The sequence below is a fragment of the Sinocyclocheilus anshuiensis genome, unplaced genomic scaffold (assembly GCF_001515605.1).
Source record: "Sinocyclocheilus anshuiensis isolate Anshui unplaced genomic scaffold, SAMN03320099.WGS_v1.1 scaffold131, whole genome shotgun sequence".
Taxonomy (NCBI): domain Eukaryota; kingdom Metazoa; phylum Chordata; class Actinopteri; order Cypriniformes; family Cyprinidae; genus Sinocyclocheilus; species Sinocyclocheilus anshuiensis.
The window spans coordinates 504,283-531,301 of NW_015548193.1; the positions used below are offsets into that span (position 1 = coordinate 504,283).

General features: G+C 38.1%; 1 protein-coding gene and 1 pseudogene across 4 annotated transcripts in view; one reads left to right on the forward strand and one right to left on the reverse strand.

Annotated features, from left to right (window-relative positions):
* The window catches only part of LOC107653131 (mothers against decapentaplegic homolog 2), a 30,173-nt gene extending 17,311 nt beyond the window's left edge, over positions 1–12,862 (reverse strand). Inside the window, exons 1-3 of one of the 4 annotated variants that reach the window (XM_016439765.1) lie at positions 12,694–12,862; positions 12,377–12,455; positions 8,442–8,879 (exon numbers count right to left, since the gene is read on the reverse strand). In XM_016439765.1, coding sequence (XP_016295251.1) covers positions 8,442–8,680 — 239 coding nt within the window. In that variant the 5' untranslated portion in view covers positions 8,681–8,879; positions 12,377–12,455; positions 12,694–12,862. Of the gene's footprint in view, positions 1–8,441; positions 8,880–12,376; positions 12,456–12,681 lie in introns of all 4 variants that reach the window. The other 3 variants (XM_016439767.1, XM_016439766.1, XM_016439768.1) reach the window with 3 other exon arrangements.
* Positions 12,863–15,153: 2,291 nt separating this feature from the next.
* LOC107653124 (low-density lipoprotein receptor-related protein 1B-like) overlaps positions 15,154–27,019 on the forward strand; it is a 34,195-nt pseudogene continuing 22,329 nt past the window's right edge.

Here is a 27,019-nt window from a genome sequence, read left to right on the forward strand (position 1 = left end):
ACACTTTAAGTACTTCTTCATATACCACAGCAAAAACTATAGTCTGAGAAAGTCAGTAAAAAAAAAAAAAGAAAGAAAAAAAAAAGAAATATACAATTTACAAGCATAGATAATATAAACAGTAGTATTCAGGTACAGAAATGTAATAATTAAGTGTAAAATAACACTGCATAGTGTTCATTGTATGAATTAAATTTAGATTAATCTTTGTTATAGCAGTTTTGTTGTTTGATTAACATTAGTGACATATTCAGCGGCACGTATTTATAGGCTGCTGTCCCTTTAAATCCGACTGCACGGATCCAGTATAATGATACACATACGATTTCTTTCTCAGCGGTTTACATTCATTTAAAACATAACCGACTGCGTTTATGAGAATGATCGTCGAGACGGGTACTATTGACATAATTCTGTGTGTATGTTCCCGACTGCGTTTACGAGAATGATCGTCGAGACGGGTACTATTGACATAATTATGTGTGTATGTGTCTGTTCAAACATGAGGAGATGCGAAGACGAATCAACTCGGTGTTCGCGCGCCGTCTGAAACGCGTCTCTCTGTGTGCGCGCGCGCACGCTTGTGTGCAGCAGAACTGAAGATACGCTGCGGGAGATGCGGCTTGTGCGCGCGCTTCAGGTGTGAGTCAGACAGCAAGACGAGACGGCAAAGAGTTGTTTTCTGCAACTTATTGCACTAAACTCTTTTTTTAATGTCAAGCAATTCCCTGCTATATGCGTCGAACTAAAACTTTGACCTTTTCCAACGTTTTGATTTAAGTAGCCTATTATTAAAATGATTCAGATATCGCACGCCCTTACGATATGCATATTGCGATATTTACATTTGCGATATTTCGATAATTCCGATATATCGTGCAGCCCTAGTATTTAGGCCTATGTATAATTTAACCTTTGCAGCATGGTGGCCAAGACCATACAGCGGTTTAACAGGACAGGTTCCACTCAGAACAGGCCTCGCCATGGTCGACATGGGGATTAAGGATAATTACCTTTGTTAGTACTGAACCAATATTAAAATTCTGACCGATATATTTTATGGCTGATAACCACTAAATTCTATTTTTTTTTTCCAAAATAGATTAAATAAAACACTAAAACTGTATTCAGTAAGACCTAACAACTTTATTAAAGTAGTGTTTTAAAGATTAACGTCAAGTAAGAGTTAGCATGCACAACTACATCTACAATATCAATCGTAACTTTTCATTTTCTGTCAGTCTTAGTACACGATGTAACTACAGAAGAGTCAAGTTTTAAGTAGGAAAAATATCGAAACTCTTTGCTCATTTTTGAGCGAGATGCTAATGGTCTAATCAGATTCAATGATCTATGCTAAGCTACAGCTAAAAGTGCTACCGCCAGACCCGGAGATCGGCTGAATGGATTTGAAAACGGTAAAACTCAACTGTTTAACTCTAGGAGAGTTGGAAAATGAGTCTATTTTCAAAAATAGTGTAGGGTTCCTTTAACCCTCAAATTAACAATAGAGCAGATGGATGATCACTGTGTGATATCAACAGCGGTGCAATAAAGCATGATAATGATCATTCACAAACCTATTATGAACCATTAGAAGGAATCCAATCAATATGAGACAGTTTTAGTGAAAATATTAATGAATGTAACAAAATACAATATTTTTACAAATGCCTGCGCCCAAAATGCAATGGTTTATTCAATTATTATTACAATTAATCTCCATTAGTCCATCATATGCACAAGACGGATGCTCATATCAGCCATTTAAAGTACCCAAAGTTGATAGAGCTGAATCCCACACCAGCATGATTGGGCGTCCATGTCCCAGACAGATGACACACTTTTGGAGGGGATTAACCCCTGTATCCTGTTGTGTGGAGACCCCATCCCCACTAAACCACTGAGAGTCCATCTGCTGGCCACCGTCTACCCTCACTCCAGCTATACTCCAGATAAAAACAAAAAAGCGTTTATTTTAAAGCAGCGCTGCCTTCGAGTACCAGGTGACTAGCTAATGAAGACAAAGAATTAGTTTTAAAATAAAATGAAAAGGTTAGGGCTGCACAATTAATCAAATTTCTAATCGCGATTACAATTATGAATGCCACAATTACGTAATCGTTCAAAGCGGTAATTAATCGTTCAAAGTCCACTTATGTTATTCTGCGTGCTTAAGATGCGTTTTTTTCTTTCTACATGTTATCTTAAAGGTTTTCCCCATTATTTAAACTTTAGTTTTAGCATAACATTATAATACCATTCATATTTGTACTTTTTTATAATTTAAAGAAGAAACGAATCCGATGTATATTTGACATTTGAGGCTTAATACTATAGAAAAGCACTAAAGGTTTTTCAGTTAGAGTGTTTTCAGCTTGTTTATTTTCATATAAAAATGCGGCATGCAGTTGCATCAAACAATGGTATAAAAATAATTCAATGTAAATTGTGATAATCGTAATTAATAATCGCAATTACAATTTCAAGGGAATAATCGACAATTATGATTTTTGTCATAATCGTGCAGCCCTAGAAAAGGTTTAGCAGGTGCATGGGCCGAGTTTCAAAACGGACCTCAGGCCAGATTAAAACAGAGGCGTCACAAAGGAAACCATACGTCTGTCAAATCTCTGGATGATTTCTGCAAATGAACAGTCAATGAGTGTCCTGTTTCAGGCTGCCATCTGAACACATGCCAAATGACCAACATCTTAATTCCATGAAAGACAACTGAACTTTTGAAATGCTTTATAAATTTACATAGTAAAATGATTTCCCTACTCATAAAATTGGTATTTTTTAATTTAAATGGCTAACCTGATAGTCTCTTCTACTTAATTTCAGTAGTATTGATTTGCATTTTTGTTATTTCCCATAATACAGAGGCTAATTCATAGCATTTCATAAATATAATAACAAGCATTTCAAATAAATTCTGATCTGGGATTCAGGTCTGAGCTTTTATAAAGAAAACACTGGTAGAGGGACATTTTTGCCTCAACTAACAATTTATGAATCTAAATGAAAGCTGGGTCTTAATTATAGTATGGAAAGCCAGACAGACAACGGAGTCTTCAGATTACAATCAATAGAGTTGAAAAAACCCACAGCTCCAGTCGGCTCTGTCCTCATGAGAAACCCTCTTCACATTCTCACACTCACTGAAGGCATCTTACAGATAAACTATCAGCACTTCTACACAAAAGACCTGTACTGATAGGAAGTCAGGTCGAGACAATACGGGTTTGTTTTCCCTTTAAACAAGACTAACGTAACAAGTAATGAAAAGGACTAGACATCAGCTAAAATGTAACGCTCGCTTATATGGTTTAGTTCTGGATGTGCGTATGTGGGAATCCACTGACAGCGTTCGTTTTGAGCAAATTAGACCCACAGCATACAGCTGCATCTGATTGGAAGATTTCAAGATTGATTTCCCGAGCACTATAAAGAAGAAGTGAACAATGCACCGCCTGATTTTCATTCAAGATTATACAGAGCTGATTGAACCGACGATGTCCAATTACTGGATAAATATCCCTAAGGGAGGGCAACAGGGTGGTTTAATTATGACTTTGCCACAAAAACTGGCCTAAAAGTCCCTACATTGCATTTTAAAAGCACATGATAAATTATTCAATTCTCTGCTTGTGCAAACTCCAGTCACTATAGTTACAATACAGCAGATATGCGGTTTCGTAAAAAACATGATGCGTTTAAACCATTTTTGTCTTGGGGTTCAGGGCAATTTCATATTTATCTCTGATTCATTCCCCGACAAAGACAGGACTCCATTCAGCTCTAGTACAACAAAATGAAGAGCAAAAATTGCGAATTAGGCAAGAAACCGTAGCAAGATTTGTGCATACTAAACTAAATTGTATTTAAAATTGGTCAAAAATCTGTGGAATGTATTTAAATGTTTAAATGTTAAGATACTCCACCCAAATATGAAAATGAATTGCAGTCATCAAGAAGCTTTGGCAAACATTGGCAACCAAACACCATTGGTGCCCACTGACTTCTATTTTATGTAAAAAAAAAAAATTTTTTTTTTAATTCTCAAAATATCATACAGTTTTAAAAAAGACATGACAATTTACTTTTTTAGACGGAATCTCCCTTTAAGAGAAGCTGGCATCAAACGATTTAGACGTTGCAATGGCATTTACATCTGCTCATTTCATAAATATGACCACTTCTACACAACTTCCCTTGCCAAATTATGGTATACAATTCACTCAAGGCAAATAAAACACTGGAGAAAAGTTTCATTCTGATGTCTGACTGGACATGATTTGCAGCATAAATCTGAAATCAATCTTCGTTTAATTTACAAGCTATTCTGCCCTATTATAAACAACAAACAGTCAAATTGAAAACACCCAAGAATAGTCTAGCCGAGGCTTTTAGTTCACAGGTATGTGAGGAGGCTGGAGAGGACAGTCGGGGAAGCTTTTGACATTGCCATTACCAAACATGACAACCGACGAATACAATGACTGATCCAGCCATTCACACAAGCCTCCAAGGTTAGAGAACAGATTAGCAGCAGAAAACACATGTTGCAAGCAAAGTTTCCCACCCTTTAAATCCACTCTCAAGGGAAGACAAAGCACTCTGGATGACTTTTCTGAAGGTCTGACCTGAGTTCTACGTCTAAGTCCATAGCTGGCAGACATTTAATGTTCACTTCTACCATTTTCAACTGGATGGAGGTCATTTTAACCTGTATTTACTGTAGGCTATTCACTCCAAGAGGTTTTGCTAAGTGAACCTGATCAAGCATGTAGGCACAGTGCCAAGTCGCACAGCATTTTCACAATAACCATTGCACAACTTTTCAACAGTGGAGGAAGATATGCATTGTGGCCAGCTTTTGTTAAATTATACACTTACAACGATTCAGTGGATTTGAGATGTTAAAACTGATTCAAAAACAACTCAATGGAAATAAATCTTTCTAGGACAAAGGATAATGCCCGTTTGCCATTACAACAAGCTCGCATTATCCATTTCAACAACACCTTTCAACTAAATCAGCCCAGGAAATGCGATTATGCCCTTTTCAAGTTTGTTTAGCAGCTCACACCAAAATTAAACTGCGTATTAGATGTTAAAGAATGAGAACCTGTTCTAGACCTCGACATTACTGCTAGATGACGATCTAAATCTTAAAATCAGCTGTGGTGTATCTTAGGAATGGATGATATATAGAATATTTGCAAATATTGACGTGTGTGATTATGTTGGTGTTATTAAATTAATAAAAAAAAAAAAAAAAAAAAAAAAAAAAAAAAAAAAAAAAAAAAAAAAAAAAAAAAAAAAAAAAAAAAAAAACTGTGGTGTATCTTAGGAATGGATGATATATAGAATATTTGCAAATATTGACGTGTGTGATTATGTTGGTGTTATTAAATTAATAAAAAAAAATAAAAAAAACAAAAAAAAAAAACATTTTACATAGCACAATGATTTTTGCACTTTGACCAATTGTGGTTCTTAAAGATTATTTTGCACTGCAACGCAAATTTTTAACTGGAATCTCAAAATACATGATTCCGATTTCTGTTATCACTTATTGTTTAATTGGTACATAACTGATTACTACGGTGGTCGAGAGAGCTCAACGCGCTGCAAATAGAAAAAAAACAGCTGCAAATTAAGAAAACATCATCAATTTGACAACACACGTGCTGCCAATTCTCACAACACAAACAAATACAGAAACACGCTGCAAATACTCGCAACACAAACAAAGAAACTATTTCGGTTTTTGTTTTTTTGTTTTGTATTTGCAGCGCGTTTGTTTGTGTTGTGAGAATTTGCAGTGCGTTACTGGTCAAATTGATGAAGATGTTATTTGCAGCGCGTTTGTTTGTGTTGTGAGAATTTGCAGTGCGTTACTGTTTTTGTTTGTTTGTTTTGTATTTGCAGCGCGTTTGTTTGTGTTGTGAGAATTGGCAGCGCATGTGTTGTCAAATTGATGAAGATGTTTTCTTAATTTGCAGGTGTTTTTCTATTTGCATTCATTTGCAGCGCGTTGAGCTCTCTCGGCCACCGTAGATTACAATTCTCAAATTCATCTAATGAAAAGCTTTAGATTATTTTATAGATTTTTGTTTTACATTGGCATTTAAAAGTCTAAAGTTTAAAATCAGTTCAGGTCAAATTAATAAATAAAGTTAAAAATTAAAAAAATATGGTAACACTTTACAATATGGTGCCATTAGTTAATCTTAGTTAATACATTGAATAAAATGAACTAACAATAAGCAATTTATTAGTTAGAATATTTATTAATCTTCAATAAAAATACAACCTTTTTTGTTAGTTCATGTCAGCTTAGGTACATAATGTTAATTTCAACATTTACTAAAATCAAAAGTTGTATGCTAATATTAATTAAGATTAACAAACGCTTTCAAACGATTTTTCATTGTTAGTTCATGTTAACAAATGTAGTTAACTAATCTTAATAAACGGGTCCTTATAAAGTTACCAAAAATATCAGGTTCAATACGTTAAGCTCAATCATTATTAGAATGAAAAAAATATATGATATTCCTAGAAAAAATTTAAATGTAAAGCTTGTTTTTTTTGGGTTTTTTTTTTTACAAGCTTTCACTGTACATCAATTCTTTTATAAACTTAAAAATGCTTTAAAGCCATTTCAGAGCATTATATCACCAAAAGGCTGAAAAACAGAATGTATTAGACATATCACCCAAACCTTGTGTATCTATAACCTATTGGTTTCAAACTATTGATATGTTGTGGCTCGGGCACACGACCCGCCCTCCATCATCCTCTACTCCGAGCATTTCCCTAAAGTAGCAGCGCTGATATTCCACCATTTGTCATGAGAAATGGAATAAAAGCAGCCTGATGGTTGATATCGCAGACATTCATACAGCATGAGAAGCCTCTGTAAGCTCAGAATGGAGGTGATGTGGAGTTGCACAGAATGACCTTAACTCAAGTCGAGACAGATGGAGCAGAAATCACTTGAAGAAATAAAGGGGGGCAATGCTGATATTTCACAACGGTAGACGCAACTCGGCATCATGCCTTCACCTTCACTCACAAGGCAACATACGCAATGATACGGCTAAGGTCACTTCTAAAATTAAATAAAAGCCTTTCTGATTCATTAGAGGACTTGCTTTATAATTAGATGAAGACTCAAATGAACAAAAAGTTCATCTTAAAGGGAGTCAATATTTACTCGCCCTCATGTTGTTCCAAACTTATGCTATTCTTACTAGGAGTCGACCGATTATGGATTTTTTGATAGCCGATGCTGACATTTTAGAATACACAATATAAAGTAAAATACATTTTTAAAAATTAAAGCAAAAAAACATGCATAACAATTGCTGAAATTAAATTTATTTACCTTCCATACTACCTACCAGTGTTGGGGGTAATGCATTACAAGTAACGCGAGCTACGTAATCGGATTACTTTATTCAAGTAACTAATAAAGTAACTCATTACTTTTAAATTTCCAACTAAATATCGGAGTTACTTTTTCAAATAAGTTACTTTGTTTTCCAATTTATTCACTAACAGCTCTCCTGTCCCCGTGTTGAGAGAAATCTGGAGTGAGGTGCAGAGGCACTTCCTTCAGCCTGAGGCTTATTCATTTCACTTTTGGTGGGAAAGGGTCTTTACAGTTGCCAAAAATATAACTTTTGGTGTTTTTTGTTAGTTAAAACAAATAAGCAGCCCAGCCCATGTGACAAAAAGTAACGCAATGCATTACTTTCCATAAAAAGTAACACAATTAGTTACTTTTTCATGGAGTAACGCAACATTGTAATGCATTACTTTTAAAAGTAACTATCCCCAACACTGCTACTTTCTAAATTAAATTATTTAAAAATGGGGGGAAAACATGAATAACAAGGTTGATTCTGCAATTCTATTATAGTATTTTTCACAAAGAAATTGTTAAAAATATGAATAAAAAGAAAGTCAACACTTAACAACAGTGCACTCTGTAATCTGGTTTGTGCGCACTGGAAAACATTTTTTCAAATAAAGACAAGTTAGTGTTAATTTCACATACACCACACAATGAGCGTCAGGACAGGAGCAGGAGCGCCATGCTATCAGGAGCTGGCATTCACAGAAGTGTCAAAATAAAAGTACTGCTTCCGAAATATCAGTCAAACAGAAAAAATAAATATTGGCCGATGCTGATAATTAAATGTCAAATTGGCAGCATTGGCGATACATCGGTCGACCACTAATTCTTAAGCAAACTGTAACAATTCACCTGATTTTTCACCTGATTTCTTGAACAACAAGAGGATGAGTAAAAAACAATTTTCATTCTTTCCCTTATGTTTTCGATTTCGTGTTAAATTGACAAATTTAAGATGACATTGTCCTTAAAGCAGGAATGCGGTCAGCTTTTCGGGTTGGCGTACCTGGGAATGGTGACACACTTGGTGTTGCAGTTCTGTGTGGTGATGGCTTTCTCCAGCTCATCCAGCTGGCCCGTCTTCTTCAGCTTCTTCACCAGGCTTTTGACGGCCTTCTCGCACCATTTCTCCTCCTGGCTGTTCTGCTCTCCGCCCCCTCCCGCTCCGCTCGAACCGCTGGCCGACTTCTTCCAGCCCAGCAGACGCTTCACCACGGGTGGAGTGAAAGGCAAGATGGAGGACATGTTTCTGGGGTGTCCAATAAGCGGTCAGCCCCTTACTGGGCAGGTGGAGTTAGAGAGACAGATGGAGGCTGGGAGAATGGGGAGGAACAGACCCAACGTTCCTAACTGGCCTTTAGGAAGAGGGTCTCTGGGCTGACTATGAGGGGCAGGGGACAGAGAAGCTTAGGAAACAGGAGAGGAAAGGGGGGCGAGGAGTTTCCTGAGTGGAGAGAAGCAGAAATCAAGAACAGACTCCGTAAAACACAAACTTCAGGGATAAGAATAAAAACCTCCATCCTGTTTTTTGACTAATTTTAATTCAACTGTATGTACATATATATTAGGGCTGCATGATAAATCGCATGCGATTGTCATGTGCATCTCGTCAGTAAAGCTGCTCCTGTGATTAGTAGTAAATCTCCAGCACATGCTTTCAGATGGAGCAGCATTTACTACACAGAGCCGTAGTTCACTAACAAGCTACGCAATATCACGTTCATAATCGCAGATGAATCAACAATTCAATGACAATTGCATGCGATTTGTCGTGCAGTCATTTTTTTTTTCCCAATTTCAATTTGTTTTTATATACACTACCATTCAAAAGTTTGGGATTATAATTCATAATTTTTCAGTATAACAGAAATATTGTAAAATATTAATTACAGTTGAAAATATTTGTTTTAAATGTGAATATATTGTAAAATGTAATTTATTCCTGTGATCATAGCTGAATTTTCAGCATCATTACTCCAGTCTCCAGTGTCACATGGATCCTTCAGAAATCATTCTGATATGCTGATTTAAAAACATTTCTGATTATTATCAACGTTGAAAACAGTTGTCTTGCTTAATATTTTTATGGAAACAGTTGCATTTTATAAAGTTTCCTTTCCTTTGAATAAAAAGTTCAAAGGAACAGAATTAGTTTAAAATGAAAATATTTTTTAACATTACTAACCTCTTTACATTCACATTTGATTAATTTAATGCATCTTTGATGAATAAAAGTATTAATTTCTTTCAAGAAATAATACAAAAAATTAAAATTAAAATCATACTGACCCCAAACTTTTGAACAGTAGTTTAAATACTTTCTCTTATTTTAGTTAAATATGCAGAGATAAAGACACCATTTCTAGTGGCCTGGCATAGGCAAATTAGCGTAACAAATGCTTTTAGTTTGATTCAGGAATAACTGTTTGTTGACCAGTGATAGATGAGTGAGTCTTTGGGAAACAAGTTTTAAAACATCCTTATTTTTGCAATTTGTTTTGGTGACAACAGCGGATCAGAAATCAGATGTCAGCTTTAAATAAAGGAGAGTGTTCAATATAATTTGCTCTTCTTGTTTTACCAAGAACTGATTCTCTGGTATTGGTCTCTCAGCTTTTGATAGTGACTCAACCCTATTCACCAAACGAGAGATTTCTTTGAAACTACAATTTTATACAGAAGAAAAAGATAATACTGCAGAAGGCCATAAGGTTTTATAATTTAATTTAAAAAGTGGTTCCACATAGCAACAAATCCTATGTAGAGAAACCAGGCGAATATTGCTAGGTTGTGAACTTAGGAAAGTGGAAGTAATACATCTTGATCATTTTGGTTAGGCTTACAACATACCCTTACTCTGAGTGCCAGTTTTCATAAAGGAAATGATGGGCCATGAGAAAAGATTGTTGTAAATACCTAGAAATGCTGCTTCAACAAATTCACTGAAGAGGAAGATAAAATAAAGATGTTTGGCAGCGCTATGACATCAATACATTTTTCTCATAACAGCGCAAAAGATGTTAACGGTCAAATCAACAACTATACAGATGGATGATGACATGAGAAAAGATTTAATGAGCTCAGTTTTTTTTTTTTTTTTTTAGAGTTTCTAACCAGTCTAAGCCAAATGTAACAATGACAAAAAACATCTAATTTGTCTTTTATATGCTGAACGATCTGAACAAGTTCTGCGTTTATGTGTAGAAAGTGTAACCATTCAATATTGCAATATCTGATTTTAAAGGGGTCATATGATGCGTTTTCAAGTTTTCCTTTCTCTTTGGAGTGTTACAAGCTCTTGGGGCATAAAGAAGATCTGTAAAGTTGCAAAGACTAAAGTCTCAAATCCAAAGAGATATTCTTTATAAAAGTTAAGAGTCAACCACACCTACCTAAAACGGCTCGTCTAACACGCCCCCACCTGTCTACGTCACTATGTGGGAATATTTGCATAACTCCGCCCAAATGTTCACACAAAGAAAGAAGGCGTAACTTTTATTCTCGCTGTAGTATTGTTGCCGCCGCCGACATGTCGTGAAGGCGCTGTGTGTTTCGTTGTGAAAGCGAAACTACTTTGTTTGGTCTTCCAAAAGAGGACGATATCCGCTTCGTCATGCCTAGAGCTGATCCGTGCTGGTTGCTGAGGAAATACTTCAACTTCGCGCTGTGGATCACCGGATCGGCTTTCACCGTGGACAAAGCGGAGTCCAGCCCGGGGTCGTCACGTGTCCTTCCGGATGCTCCTTCGTCGAAATCGCCGGCCGCGCCTCTGCTCACTCTAACCCTCCCGCCATTCCTCATTCTAGGCCGCGGTGTGTGATGTTGTTTCGTTGTGAAAGCGAAACTACTTTGTTTGGCCTTCCAAAAATGGACACGACTAGAAATCAGTGGTTAAGCATTTCTCCGATCACAAATGCAGACATGGTTTTATGTCTACGCGGCGCGATGCAACGCAACGCGTAAAAATAAGTCATTATTTTTATAAGTAAAAATATAAGTCATTATAATCCGTAATCATGTCCCCACTGGATGCAACGAATGCCTCGTTTATAATGGGTTTTAATGTTTTTGTCTCCGCGCTCCGGCCTGACAGGGCATCATCACAATGTCCCCACTGGATGCAACGAATGCCTCGTTTATAATGGGTTTTAATGTTTTTGAATCATCGCTCCGGCCGGACACGGCATCAACAGTATGGTGAGGGGCGTAACATTTCCGTCACATGCTTGAGGTATTCGGCCAATCACAACGCACTGGATAGCTGGCCAATCAGAGCACACCTCGCTTTTTCAGAATGATGAGCTTTGTAAAAATTTTTCGTTTCAGAAAGGCGGGGCATAGAGGAGAAACAATAATGTACAGTATGATCATTTTGAGTGGGTGAGGGGGGTGTATTGGAACGTTTAAGGTTTCGTGGCGTCATAGACCAGAATGGAACGTTCAAATCCAAACCCAAACGCATCTGGATTCTGGAACACCCTCAGCGTTTCCGGACATCTGAGGTTTTGGAACATTTGGAACGTTCATAGAATTTAAGCACCACATGGGTTTCTGAAAGGTTCAAAGAGAACAACAATGTTCGCCGGTAATTGGCGTGTCGGAATGTTCGATTGGGGCGTTCGGGTCAGCAGCATTTATCAACGCGACTTGGATGCCCAAGAATGCTGTCTAGGTAGGCAGCTCTCGAAGTTCTGACACACAGCCAGAGACTGAGATGAAAAATACACAGATGCCAATGAGGCAGGTGTGACTTATATCCCAGTATCCTTGTACATGTATGTGTCAACAAACGCCACGGCAAAAACATTTGATATTTCATTAACTAAATGGGCAAAACAAACATCACCATCTGCAGGTACCGTTCTAATCATGCATATAAATCAAGCCGAGCCATCATCATCTCGTCTGTAAGCTTAAAATGATTAATAAACGCATTGTTACCTTCTCCAGCGGTCTGATGGTGTATCACGGGCTCGTTATGGCTGCATGGGCCGCTAATCGACTCTCTGTCCCGGTCTGCCTACAATATAACAAACCCCAGGATCAATACATTTACGCTAATCGCTGCATTATAAACTCTTTCATCTGCGCACGAGCGAAAAGCCGAGATCTGGCTGCTTATGCGCGGTGTGTGAGCTTGTGTGAGCATTGATTTTGTGTAAACCGCTAGCAGCCTGCGCTACTTTCTTTGACAGAAAAATAAACAGCTTTCAGACGTGTTTTCGAGCCGTTATCTTTTCGCTTACCCGTCAACTCACCCTTTTAGCGAGACGCTTTCTCTGTAAGGAAGGAGCAGCGTAAAATCCGAGCGAAACGGATTATTCGTGAGTGGGGAAAAGTCGATTCTAAACAATATTTTCCTTCCCGCTGTAGCCGAATTACAGCAGCAGACGACGGCCTCCAGCGCGCGCAACCTAACTTAATGCACGCAACGCGATACGCGCTCTGCATAAGCCCCGCCTCCTAGCTCTCTATTGGATAAACGAGAAGTCCGTCAAGAATGCTCTTCTCGCCGATTGGCTAATAAAACTGTCGATCTTGTTCAAAATTGAATATGAGTGCTTGCAGGGGTCAAGCATACTTCTCCAGGCAAGGATGACATATGCTATGAGATGATAAAGCACTTATCAGAATTATCATTAAGTATGATTTAATAATATTTCTTTAAAAGTATTGTTAGGAAACGGGTCGAGGCAATCAAGAGTGCAAGAAAATATGTTTAAATACCTGAAAAACACAGGAGCAGTAGATAGAATCTAGGTGTTTTTTTGTTTATTTTTGTTCTTTCTTTCTGTTCCCAGATCAGTAGGTGGCGGTAATGCACCTCTTTCGCTGGTTTGCCAAGCCGCCATAAAACACCAGAAGAAGAAGAAAATTGAATATGCAAACAATAGCCGGCTAATCAGATTGCGTCTTCTAATCAGTGTTGTTTAGGTTCTGGTAGGAGGCAGTGGTTTGTCAATGTCGCTGTCCATCTATTGACTTCATAATAGACTCTAAGTGAACGGGGTGGGGAAATTGAGAGCGAGTTACTGCCTCTAAATAACATTACTATGAGATTGTGATGCGTGTGTGTTCATCCGCCATTCAGCACTTAAAAAATAACATCCCATAAGCTTGTGGTGTCAACCACCTGTGCTCTTGTGCAGTAATAAAACACCTAGAAGAAATATTAAGCGTGCACACAGAAATGTGTTGTTGTGCCCTCAACAGTAAGATTATGTTCGCTGTTACGTCGAGAAATAGGCAAAAGAGTGTAGCGATAAATTATGTCATGGTTTGTACTAAATGTATTTCTGTAGATGGTGAATTAATGTGATATGTGATGAATTTGATGATGAAAACAAAGCCCAGGTCGCATTATTCCAGGAATAACATGAAGCAGGTGAAGCAGTACCAGCTCAAATCACTAGATGTCGCCACTGTCCGTCAATTAATCGAGCACTGCTATAACCAGTGGACGTGTACAGTACGCTACTTATATATTTAATTCTTCTCTGTTTTGCTGTTTATGAAATAGACATACACATGTGTTATACATGATGTTAATATTATGTTTTTATAGATAAATCAGGGAAAAAAGCATTTGAGACAGAGGAAAAACTCTGCTAATGTTGCTCACAGTGTTAAAAAAATACTTATTTACTATGAATTAAATATTATTTATTTAATTAAATACAAATATTGTGTGGAAATTTTATGACAATGTCAGCCATTTTATATTAAGAATAGTGTTTTTTTTTTAATGTGCAAGTTTTTAAACTAAACTATTTGTAAAACTATTGCAGTCGTTAATCTTTATGTCAATGTCTTTTGCATAATCTTGAAATCTAGTTTGCATCCAAAGAAAAATAATTTTGACCACTTTTATGTTAATATTGAAATCTTCAATGGTGGTGTGTCACAATAATGTGCACAATAATAAATATTTTGTTTATGCATACATAAAAATAAAAAGCAAATGAATTATTTTATTCAGCAATGAAGCATTCAATTATTTAACATTGACAGCAAAACATAATATTACAAAACACAAATAAATGCTGTTCTTTTGAACTTTCTATTTATCAAAGAATGTTTACAATAAAAATGTATCGCAGTTTCCACAAAAATATTAAGCAGCAAAAACGTTTCAACAATAGACCTTTATTAATAATTGAGCCCCAATAATAACTGATAATAACGGAGCATCAAATCAGCATATTAGAATGATTTCTGAAGCTGAAAATTCAGCTTTACATCACAGGAATAAATTATATTTTAAATAGAAAGCAGTAATTTAAAATATATAATAATAATGTAATAATATTTCACAATATTAGGCCTCCTGTCTTTACTGTATGTTTGGATCAAATAAATTCGGCGTTTGTGAGTTATTTCAAAAAACGTTTGTTATATACTTTTTTTTTTTTGTTTTTTGTTTTTTATTGATTTCCAACATATAATATAAAGGTACTGAACAAATATAAACTGCAAAAAAGAAATAGAAAATATACAGTATTATATAAATAATAATACAGGTAAAAATAAATAAATAACTAAATAAAAATAATAATGAAAAAAAACCTAAACAGAAAAAAGAACAGGTATGAGATCTGTTTGTTATGTACTTACTATATTAACGAAGGATTGCATGACGTCACGGTCGCGCAGGTCTCGCGCAGCGGGATCTAATAAAGGATTGTGATTGGTCCGCCCGCACGCGCGTGGCTCGAACAGGTGCAGGTGTGTGATGGACCTGCGGCGTTGTATCTGCTGCGCGGCGGTGTTTGCGTTACTGGCAGGTAATTCTCTTGCCTCTCGCTTTTATAGGAGCGGTAGGACGGTGATGTTTATGCTCCTCAAAGATCCCTCCGATTCTTGAAAAAATAATAACCGTAATAATAATGAATAAAGGAGAAACCGGGGCTAGTTGTCACAAAGCTACATCTGAGTTTTGAGCGGAAAGTCCAGTTTCACAAATGTGTGTGATTGGTTTCGTATGTTGGTTTGAAACGCCCTCTTAAAGAAGACTATTTTATAAATTCTGCCCTTTAAGCTAAAATTCTAATATCATATTTTTGGTGTAGTATAGGATTAATATCAAGTAAACATGTTGGGTTGTTTTGACCCAGCGGTGGGGTTGTTTTGACCCAGCGGTTGGGTTGTTTTGACCCAGCGGTGGGGTTGTTTTGACCCAGCGGTTGGGGCTGGGTTATATTTAACCCAGCATTTTTAGAGTGCACTACCCTTCGTTGGGACATGATGTTTCAGTAGCAATAATGACTCTTCAGAGTTTGATTAATTTCTGAAAATTAGTGTCAATTATAATGAATCATTCAGAAATTTGATCCAGTGATATTTCTGTTTTAATCAGCATCAAATAATCAAAAGTGACAGTATAGTCCAGGGGTGTCCTGCAGAGTTTAGCTCCAGCTTGACTCAACACACTTGCCTTGAAGTTTCTAGTATAGTAAGAACTTGATTAGCTGGTTCAGGTTTAATTAGGGTCCGAGCTAAACTCTGCAGGCCCTCCAGGACCGAGTTTGGTGACCCCTGCTATAGACTTTTATATTGTTACAAAACCATTTCTATTTAAAAAGAAAAAATGCTGTTCTTTTGTATTTAAAATTGTATTTAAAAACTGATAAAAATAATCAAGGTTTCCACAAAAATATTATTCAGCACAACAGTTTTCAACATTGATGATAATCATAAATGTGTCTTGAGCATCAGATCAGCATATTATAATTATTTCTGAAGGCTCATGTGACACTGAAGACTGGAGGAATGATGCTGAGGATTCAGCTTTCCATCACAGCAATAAATTGCATTTTGTAATATATTCACATAGAAAACAGTTATTTTAAATTGTCATAATATTTCACAATATTACGTTTTTTTACTGTATTTTAAAATTGTTACATGTTGTATGTTACATTATATATGTATTTTTATATATATATATATATATTTTTTTTTTTTTTTTTTTTTTTGCTGAATTGTAATTGTTTTAAATTTCGTTGTTCAAGGTCAGCATGTGTTCAGTTTTCGTACATTCATAAAGACCTTGCCTTTCAGTGCTTTGGAAATGTCTCTTCTGTCATGACTGTTTTCACTCAATTCAAAATTCAGCAATGAATCATTAAATATAGAGCATTTATGTCTTTCACAATTGCAGGAAGAAAACTATATAATCGGCCACAAATAATTAAAATCTTTGAAACAAATGTTTTTATATCATTTTTACTTTCTTAGACGTTTGTGTGATGATTTTTTTTTTTTTCACGTTTTCATTTGACCTACAAAAAACATCCAGATTGTATAAAGTATTGAGTCATCATAATCCATGTGTGTCAAGAGCATTTAAAGTGAGTGGCAGCTGTGAATGATGTTTCAGGTGTTGACGGAGGCTGCGGCAGAAATCAGTGGCAGTGTGATGATGGAGTGTGTGTGTCGCACAGATGGCGCTGTGACGGTGTCAGTGACTGCCAGGATGGATCTGATGTGATGGAGTGCAGTATGTAGTCTTTATGCTCGCTTGTTGAATTAATTAGATTGCATCTGGCTGATTCCATGGAAGGAGGACACAAATAAACAAGCGTCTTTCTATGCCATTAGTATGTCAGCCTGGAGATGTGGAGTGTGCGGATGGCTCCGGGTGTGTGATTGGGTCGGGTGTTTGTGACGGCCGGCCCCAGTGTCCCGATGCTTCAGATGAGTGGGACTGCAGCTGGCGTTTAGGGTGTCTGTCAGGAGACCGGAAGTGCAAGAACAACATTTGCATACCACAAAATCTTCTCTGCAATGACGTCAACGACTGCGGGGACAACTCCGATGAAGAAACCTGTGGTGAGATGCTCTAGAAGTGCTAAACCCTCATTAAACAATGTATGAATGTCAGTGCATTATCAACCTGTGGCTTTAACTGACTTTTAGTGGGACCATTTGGTTAAAATAAATGCAAGAAGAGACAACCTCTAATTATTCATGCCCTAACATGAGTGATACAGGGCCAACCTATTCATAAATACGAAATGGGAAGGATTCAGATAAATGTATTTAAATGTATTAAAGGGATAGTTCACCCAAAAATGAAAGCTACCCCATGATTTACTCACCCTCAAGCCATCTTAGGTGTATATGACTTTCTTCTTTAAGACGAATACAATCGGAGTTGTATTAAAAAATGTCCTGACTCTTCCAAGCTTTATAATGGCAGTTGTTAAAAAAAAAAGTTTTAAATGGTATTTTTCTTACACAAATGCATCGATTCCCCCTGAGTCGCGTGGAGCACTTTTTATGATGGATGGATGCACTTTACTGGGCTTCAAAATCTCAACCACCAGCCATTATAAAGCTTGGAAGAGCCAGGATATTTGTTAATACAACTCCGATTGGATTCGTCTGAAAGAAGAAAGTCATATACACCTAAGATGGCTTGAAGGTGAGTAAATCATGGGGTAATATACATTTTTGGGTTCACATTGCTCTATGATTGTGCATGTAAATGCTTTTATTGTCCTGGTTCCATGTATAGCAAGCTCTTTGAACTCTTGGAAGTCTCCTAGTTGACGCTAAAAAACATGTAAATTGTATATATGACCTAAACGAAGTTTTAAAAAATTAAATTAAATTTGGAGGTGGAAACCATGTGACCGGTTACCCTCACATATTCTCAAATATACTTTAAGCATCCATTGCAGAAGCCGATTTACACAAAACATTCATCGATTCGACACCCTGTACATTTACACAGTATTTCTGATGATGTTTAGAATATCATATTGACCTTTTTATTCATGGTCTCTGAGAGTCATGTTAAATATTTGCCTGATTGTGTTTTATTAGGTTCCTGTGGGAAGATGAACATCCGCTGTGCTGACGGCACGTGTCTAACCCCGAGACAGAGGTGTGATGGAGTTGCTCAAAGCTCAGATAAGAGAGATGAGCCTCTTACATGTGGTACATAAAGACCCTCAGTATTAATTTTTAATGTTGAACATTTATTTATTTAGTGTTTTTGAGTTATTTTAGTTTTTTCCCCCCTTTAGAAAATGTTATGTTTCACCTTTCCATGTCACCTAGGTAAAAGTTGTCTTAATGGGAATGGCGGCTGTAGCCATACTTGCATTGACCAGCTTTGGGGAGCTTTGTGCACTTGTCCCACTGGAATGACTGTTTCTGCAAATGGACTTGATTGTGAAGGTATGTGTGCACTTTTGCCTCTAAGCCGGCTATATTTGGAATAGCAAACTACCACACTAGTCATATCATTTCTGCAATATGCAGCATGTATGCTGTTCTCTGGATGTGCAACAGTACTGGATAATTCTGCCTGGAATATTGTGTCCCACAACTAAATGTTCTAAACACCTCTTTCTTGACTTCCTTGATTGAGCCAAAGGTCAAGACAGTTTACACATAACTTGATCAACAAATGAAACCTAACCAAACTTTTTTTTTTTTTTTTTTTTAATTTTTTACTGTAAACGGTTGTGAATACAGTATTACACAGTACAAAAGAAAAGAAATCCATCCACCAATATGTGTATTTATAGACCTATTCTAAAGCCATGATTGCTTGGTGTCAAGTAAAGCAATGAGTGTTTGCACATGTGAGGAGTTAGTGTGGCATTTTGATTGGTTGTGTTTGAAAAAGGAAATCAAGATACTTCCTGTTAGATTTTTGTGTGTTACATTGAGAATTGTGTGTTGTGTTTTGCAAAAAGTGTTTTATGAAATTGACTAACCAAACTTTTTTTTTTTTTTTAAGTTGGACAAAAGCTGCACTGTCAACTTGATGCAAATTACTGTATGTGTTTTCCAGAAAATATTTAAATAATTTACTTTGGCCTATGCACAACAACATCTGACAATATATAAAAGCCAGTTTTACTTTGAAAAATGATCATATCATACTTCATTTTTTCTCTCACTTTATAAATCTCTTTATACTGTACATGGAAATATATAGTTGCCTTTATATTTCAGAAATTGTGTCCCTTGTAAGAGGATCATAATGTTTGGGGGTCTTTGACATAAAAAGATTGAAAACCCCTATACTGTACTATATTGTTTTGAATGTTCATCATTGCATTTGGCATACTGTTGCATAATAATAATAATTTAAGTGATACGGTATAGTCTATACACTATTAATTCCAAACATACCCTTAGTATCGTCAAACTTAGTATCATCTTCCACTTGATACCAGTAGTAATCCATTTTAACATAAGTAATTGGCTGTACACAAATACAGTGCAATGTTGTTTTCAGTTTGAGTTGATGATATTATTTCAGATGTCAATGAGTGTGCCCAGTCTTTTGGACCTTGTTTGCACTTGTGCACAAATACACCCGGGTCTTTTCGCTGTCTGTGCCAGAATGGTTTCAAAGCTCTTGGCAATGGCTCTTGTGAAGCTCAAGGTAACTTGACATTTTTTTTAGATTTTACAATTAATGACAAGTAGGGTTGCAAAGGGGTGGAAAATTTCCGGTAAATTTCCAGGAAACTTTCCAAAAATCCCTGGAATGTTCCAAAAAATCCTGGAAAGTTTCCAAAATTTCTGGAATGTTTCAGAAATTTACTGGAAATTGTCCACCTTTTTGCAACCCTAATAACAAGTATACACTGGAAGCACTAACATCAAACTGTTTTTGCAAGGAGCCGTGACGAAGATTTTGACCACCAGGAAGGGGCTGATTGGGTTAGTGAATGTGAAGACCAGAATCTATGAGCCGCTCTTTACAAGTGAGAGTGACCCTATAGCCATGACCTACGATATCCAAAGAAACCTCATCTACTGGGCTGATACAGATGGGAATATCTACAAGGCTTTTAAACGGCGGAGCACAATTCTTTATTCAGGCTAGTTGAGCACTAAATCCATGCAAAACCGCCTAAAATATGTTGGCCTCCACTGAAACCATATGTGTGTTTATTCATCACTTATTAGGGCAGTCTGGTTTGCACAGTCTAGCCATCGACTGGCTTACTGGACAACTGTACTGGACGAGTGTTACCCAGAAAGCCATCTACACCGGTGCAGCTGATGGCAGTGCTATAGGCACGGTCATGTCCAAAGAAATGGACCCGAGTGATATAGTCCTCAGTCCAACTGAGAGGTACAAACTGCTTTTTACTGTATTAGTACAGGTTTGAGAAGCACAGTTATATCTGCCTTTTTTCCTTTTGTAGTTTCATATTTTGGATTAATAAAGGAACGACTGAAGAGCTAACCATTGAGAGGGCAGAAATGGACTGTTTGAATCGGACAACACTGGTTTTCATTACTGCACAGCTCCCGAGAAGTCTTACATTGGATGTGGCAGCGCGCCGGCTGTATTGGATCAGTGTTTACAAAGTGGTGCGATACGTTTGGGGGAAAAAAATAAACAAATTTTGTTGTCAGATTTATTGATTGTGTGTTCATGTTGAGTTCTTTAAATTGAAATTCCAGTCAATTGAGAGCATCAGGACGGACGGCACTGGACGGCACACCTTCTGGGATTTCTTTCAAGGACGTCCTGCTCAGACCCTGGCCGTGTTTAACGGCTGGTTTTACTGGGCCGATGAGAAAAAACTCTGGCAGGCTTCTCAAAATGTGCCTGCTGACTCACAAAATGGTTTCATATTAAAAGCCTCGCTTCCTCTCTTGAACATCTACCATGTGCTTCAGCAACCCCAAGGTGAATTAATTTTTGTGAACACACCTTATTTCTGAATTCTTAATGGTGGTTACACCACATCATTGGCTCCAAGCTTTGTGTTTTTGGATGTAGGTTTTGCTCCATGTAAGAACTCAGGCTGCCAGCTGTGTTTGCCCTCCAAGAAAAGTGCTGCTGGATTCAGTTGTCTGTGTCCTGAGGGAGCGCTGCCCATGTCTTGGGGATCTTGTGAAAGTATGTTGTTTAACATCTAATATTTAGCATTTTAGTTAAAGACGAGCTGCCTCTTGATGATATTTTCATCTCTTCTCATTGTCAGATTTTAAGATCGCCTATGCAACAGCCACAGCCATATACAGTTTGGAGTTTGCAGGAAAGACTCCTGTGAAAACTGAACTCTTTACTTCAAATGAAGACATTCAGTCCTTTGACATGTACTGGCGGAGAGGATGTGTGGTTTGGTCTAATGGGACGGGCCACGTAAAGACTAACATACAGTCTCAGGACTTGTCCGAGTACATCCTGACTTTAAAACCTGGTATGTTGTTACTGTTTCCACTAGAGCCTTGAAACATACTCTACACAAGTACATGAGCACTGATGCCTCTTGCTATTCATGTTTGATTTTGTGAAGTCAAAATGTCACTGTCCACACTAAAAAAAAAATAGAAAAAACAGAAATTGCTAGTAAATTTCACAATTAATTACTTCGAATCAGCTAGTAACACATTGAATTAAACATGAAATTTTGAAGTAGAAAGGCTGAAATATTTTCTCGTAAAACATACTCTTGAATGCAAGGGATCGGCCAATATTTGGTGAAATCAGTTTCTGGCTTGGTGTTTGATTTGAGTTTACATGTTGATTCGGTGCATTGTGGATAGTTTTGTTTTTAATACTTAATGTACTTGGCCATTATAGTAGACGGAGACTCCTACTAAACATCTCCGCTATATTTATTCCAGCTCAAAGTAACTAATTCCGACTTGCCTTGTGTCCCTTACTCAAGCCTGCATCGTCAGAGTTGACCAGAGGACTGGGAATCTGTATTGGCTGGCCTGTGATGAACTTTCTATTGGCGTTTCTACCATTGGCCCCCTTGACCAGAGTATCTCCAGACTGCTGTATCAAGCCAGAACTGCAATCCTAGACCTCTTTGTGGACTGGCTGAGTGGAAAGCTGTACTGGCTAGAGGGAGGTCAGATCATGAGAATGAAACTGGGTCTGATTGGTGGAAATGCAAAGGCTATCTTCAGCTTTGAGGAGAATGGAGTCAAAACCATTGTGTTTGACCGTAAAGCGAATGGCTTCCTTTGGAACATGGAGTCTTGTGAGTGTCTTTTCTTTGTCACTGAACCGTTTACAGGTTTGCATTTACTTCAGCTGAATGTGATGTCGTTTGCTTCAGACTTGCAGGTTATGAGTCTACTGAAGATGAGAAGGTACTCGGCTGGTAAAGACTGGGTCGTTCCTGGCTCCATCATGGCTGCTTATGAACCCTACATGGTGACTTTGTTCAATAACATCCTGACAGTGTGGAATCGCAAAGATGGAGCTCGCGTCTCAGGGGTGGCGGTAGAGAATGGAGTTGTTAGCTTATCTGTTGCCCTTAGGGAAGTCCAACAAGGTTTGTAATGTTCTTCTGGGTTTGATTTTGTGTCTTTATGCCACAGTTATTTATTTTTTGTTTTGTATGCACTTTAGATACAACAACCGAAGATGTGCGTCCTACTGAGGTGACTTGCAAAAGTCCCCAAGTCTCTTGTCGAGGATCAGCCGTGTGTATCAGCCGATCTCAGCGCTGTAATGGGAAGAGAGACTGTCCGGATGGATCTGATGAGGCCTCATGTTTGCACATGTGTGCAAAGCCATGTATGCTTTATGCTAGGCATTTTTCACCCAAAATTCCTTTACTAAAAGTCCTTTACTGACCCTCATGTTGTTTGAATCCTGTATGACTTTCCTTTGAAGTTTTCTAAATGCTTGAGACCTGTTATACAGTGTTAAAAAAACACTGAAAAATGACAGACAAACAAAGTTATGATGCTAATTTGCTTAATCATATTTATGTTCCACCTGGAGTATTTTAATGTTTTAAAAATTCAGCTTACAATATTTTTACCTTAACGTGTAAGTATAGACCTGTTTTGCTTTGATTAGATTTTTCTTTTTTGTGTGTTTTTTTTGTTTTTTTTATTTTTTGCTTTTGCTTTTTAGTTTTATGTCTGACTTGATGTGCATAGGTCATTAGACTCTGGAAAATCTTGGTTGAAAGACAACACTGTTTCCTTAGATGACTTCCTGTGTAAAGAATGAAGTAAGTGTGTGGAGAGGGATCTGGTGTGTGACGGCCGCTCTCACTGTGCTGACGGGTCAGATGAGATGGGATGTCCCACCATGGCTCCTGAAACCATCTCACTTCCACTGAAGTGTCGTTTGGGCTCTAAACTCTGTAAGGACGGGCGTGAGTGTGTGCTGTACAGTCATGTGTGTGATGGAGAGATGGACTGTAAAGATGGATCGGATGAACAGGACTGTGAATATCAGTGTAAAGCAGGTAAAACTCATGTATCTGATCCCTAACGGTCTTATGTAACACGAGACGTGTGTAACTAATAATATTTTCTCGTAGATCAGTTCCAGTGCACTCATGGGAGGTTGTGTATCGACAGAAAGCAGGTGTGTGACGGCACACCTCAGTGTCAGGACCGCTCTGATGAACTGGACTGTTTCAGTCGCTCGCACGAATGCAAACATCAGTGTGATAATAAAACTCGCTGCATCCCAGAGAGCTTCCTCTGTGATGGAGAGAAAGACTGTGTGGACGCCACTGATGAAGCCAACTGCTGTGAGTTTTGAAAAGATGCAGGTTTTATCATGTTAAGTCCATTTTTATTTTTTCTCGCAGTCTGTGAACTAATCACTAGCATCACCAAACGGAATCGCAAACGAGTTTCCCAAAGCTGTGTTTACAAATGGGTTTCCCAAAAATTCCACTTTTCATTGAGTAGACAAACAACTCCAACCCAAACTGTCACCACTGGTTGAGTCATCTGTTCACTCATGTGGACAATTAATCTCCAAATGCTTTACTTTACTGTTCCTTATAAAGCTGGGATGGGTGAAAGTGTTCTAACATCAGAAAATGACTGTTAATTTATTCCTTTGAGCTCCACTAATAATGTTTCTTCTGTGTTTCTTGTCAAAAGAATTGTAACTCCTTTTTTGCTACTACACCTTTAGGACCTTTATGATCTCTGTTATGATTGGCCAACCAATTGCATAACCTTTGCATGTGGAATGAGTAACAGTCTTATTTGTTGTTTGTGTTTAACCTTTATTAAAACATGCCTGATCTCCTTATGTTCACAGCTGAGATTAAAAGAGTGGATATTAATTTGGTGACACTGAACAATGGCAAGTCAGGTTTGCAGCCTCCGCCTCCAGTCTGTAGAAGTCCATCGATGATGTGTCCAGGAACATCATTGTGCATTTCCCAGATTCAGCTGTGCGATGGGAAGATAGACTGTCCGGATGGTTCTGATGAAGTTTCGTGCGTAGACACTTGTTCAAAACCTGGTAAATTTTCACTTGATCTTCAATGTAAATAAAGTTTTTCCAAAGAAAATGCTAAGCATGGACATCTGTAATGCTGTGCCAGGTGACTTCCTGTGTAAGGACAGAAGGAAGTATATTGATGGGTATCTGGTGTGTGACGGCCGCTCTCACTGCATTGACGGCTCTGATGAGGTGGCTTGTTACATGGCGGCTAGAACCTCAACCACAGCGCTATTAAAGTGTCGTGTGGGCTCTAAACCCTGTAAAGATGGACGTGAGTGTGTCCTGCACAGTCATGTGTGTGATGGAGAGATGCACTGTAAAGATGGGTCGGATGAACAGGGCTGTGGTCGTCAGTGCCAACCTGGTTAGTGAAATCCCAGTACTCTCAAACCTTCATATCAACATTTTAGCCATTATATCCAAGTACTGACCTCACTGTGTCCTTGTTCCTCCACCGCAGGGCAGTTCCAGTGCACTTCTGGAGGGAGGTGTATTGAAATGAATCAGGTGTGTGATGGGACTCCTCAGTGTCTGGATAAGTCTGATGAAGCAGGATGCTGGAAACCCTCAAGGAGCTGTAGCATGCGCTGTGAATGGGACAATCACTGTATTCCTGAAGCCTTCATCTGCAATGGGATTAGGGACTGTCAAGATGGCGCTGATGAAGCCAACTGTGGTGAGCCAACAGTTCTCCTGAACTTGGAAACCTTAGTTCATCCAAGATTGTATATAATAACTGGGTGTAAATTGTTGAAAAACAATGCAAGCTATACACAAAAATTGCAAGAGCATGTCAAAATTGTCAATTTAAAGTTGCAGAAACTGAGGTAGCTACGGTTCTTTTGTATTGTGAAAGACATCCAATTGAAACATTGTGTGCATACATCTACTGATGCTCCTGGACATATCTTCAGTGATGTTCCTGAAATCCCCGGATGTTTCAAGTCTTGCAATATCATACACCTTGCTCAAGGTGACCCTAAATGGCTAACTATTTTTGACTCCATGGCTCTTCCCTTTTAAGACAGCCATCTTGATGCCCTCTCTGCCACTTCGGTGGTACTGCAGTCGTCTCTCCTCCTCCTCTCACCTGCAATACCCATATTGCTGAAGGCTCTGACTAGTGATAATGTCCCACCTCCCAGAGAGACACTTAGTTTTCCATCCAGCCTGCTGACAATCCCACCTGTTTAGTTGATTCGGACAGAAGGAAAATGCCCGATTGCAGGGTAGTGGCTGCAACATCTTGAGGGAAGATCAGTTGCTGTTTGAGATCCACCAGCAACTGCCAATTCCTTGCAGAAGTCAATAAACCTTCAGATGTTCCTTTTTCAGGGGTTGGCTGCTTCTAGGCGGTGGGTCAGGATCTTTTGCCCACCCAACTCTTGTACTGACTGCTTCAGCAAATGTTTCAGGACCTGGTCATGTCTCCTTCTGTACCTATCAGGTAAGGATGTGCCCCGGCCAGGGCTGAATGATTCCATGTTGGTCACTTTACTTTGCCACATGCAGATCTGATGGGATTGGAAGCACATCATGCTTCCTGGATTGGAAATTTTATGAGGTGTGGCTTGGCTTCCCACTGCTCAGCCCAAGTCATTTTCATCTCAACCCCATTCTCCCATCTTATCCAATCTCCCTGTTGCTTTATTTTCCACCTTTTTGTAGGCTAATGCCTCCTCCGCTATTACTTTCACCTCCTCCTGGATTCCTGGGCCTACTCACACCACCTCCTCAACAGCCTCCTCAAGTCTTCACTTGGATCCCCTGATTTAGCCACATTTGGATCACATGAGTCACTGTACTATACCATATCACTGCCTCTTATTACCTTGAGTTCCTCCAAGTATTTGAAGGGTAGTTGTAATTTATTGTGGTGTGGAATAAAGCCATGCTGATAAACCCAGGCTTTGGGTTACACTATCAAAAAGAAAAAAATTAGCAGTAGGGTCTTGGTCATTGGTTGAGATGTGAGCATTGCACTCAAATGGAGGCAGTTGATGTGGACTAAAAAATTATATAAGTTAAGTATGCAGCATTATTTCATTCTGAATTTAAAGCTAAGGCTAACAGCGAGTTGAGGAGCACAGGTTTTTACCATTCTGCCATGAAGCAAACTTTGAGCACTTATATAGAAGAGTTAATAATGCTCTGCTATCGTACTGCAGAAGTTTTGCAAGACATGACCAGCTTTTGTGTCCCGAAGTTCAATAGTAATTCCTTGAGAACATTTTATTCCATTCTTGGTTTGCTAGTCTAGTCTTGGTATCATTTGATTTTAGACTACTGCCCAAACTACATGGTTGCTTTATATGTCAGTCACTTGAACTTTTCCTGTCTTAAGTAGGGTGTATATATATATATATATATAT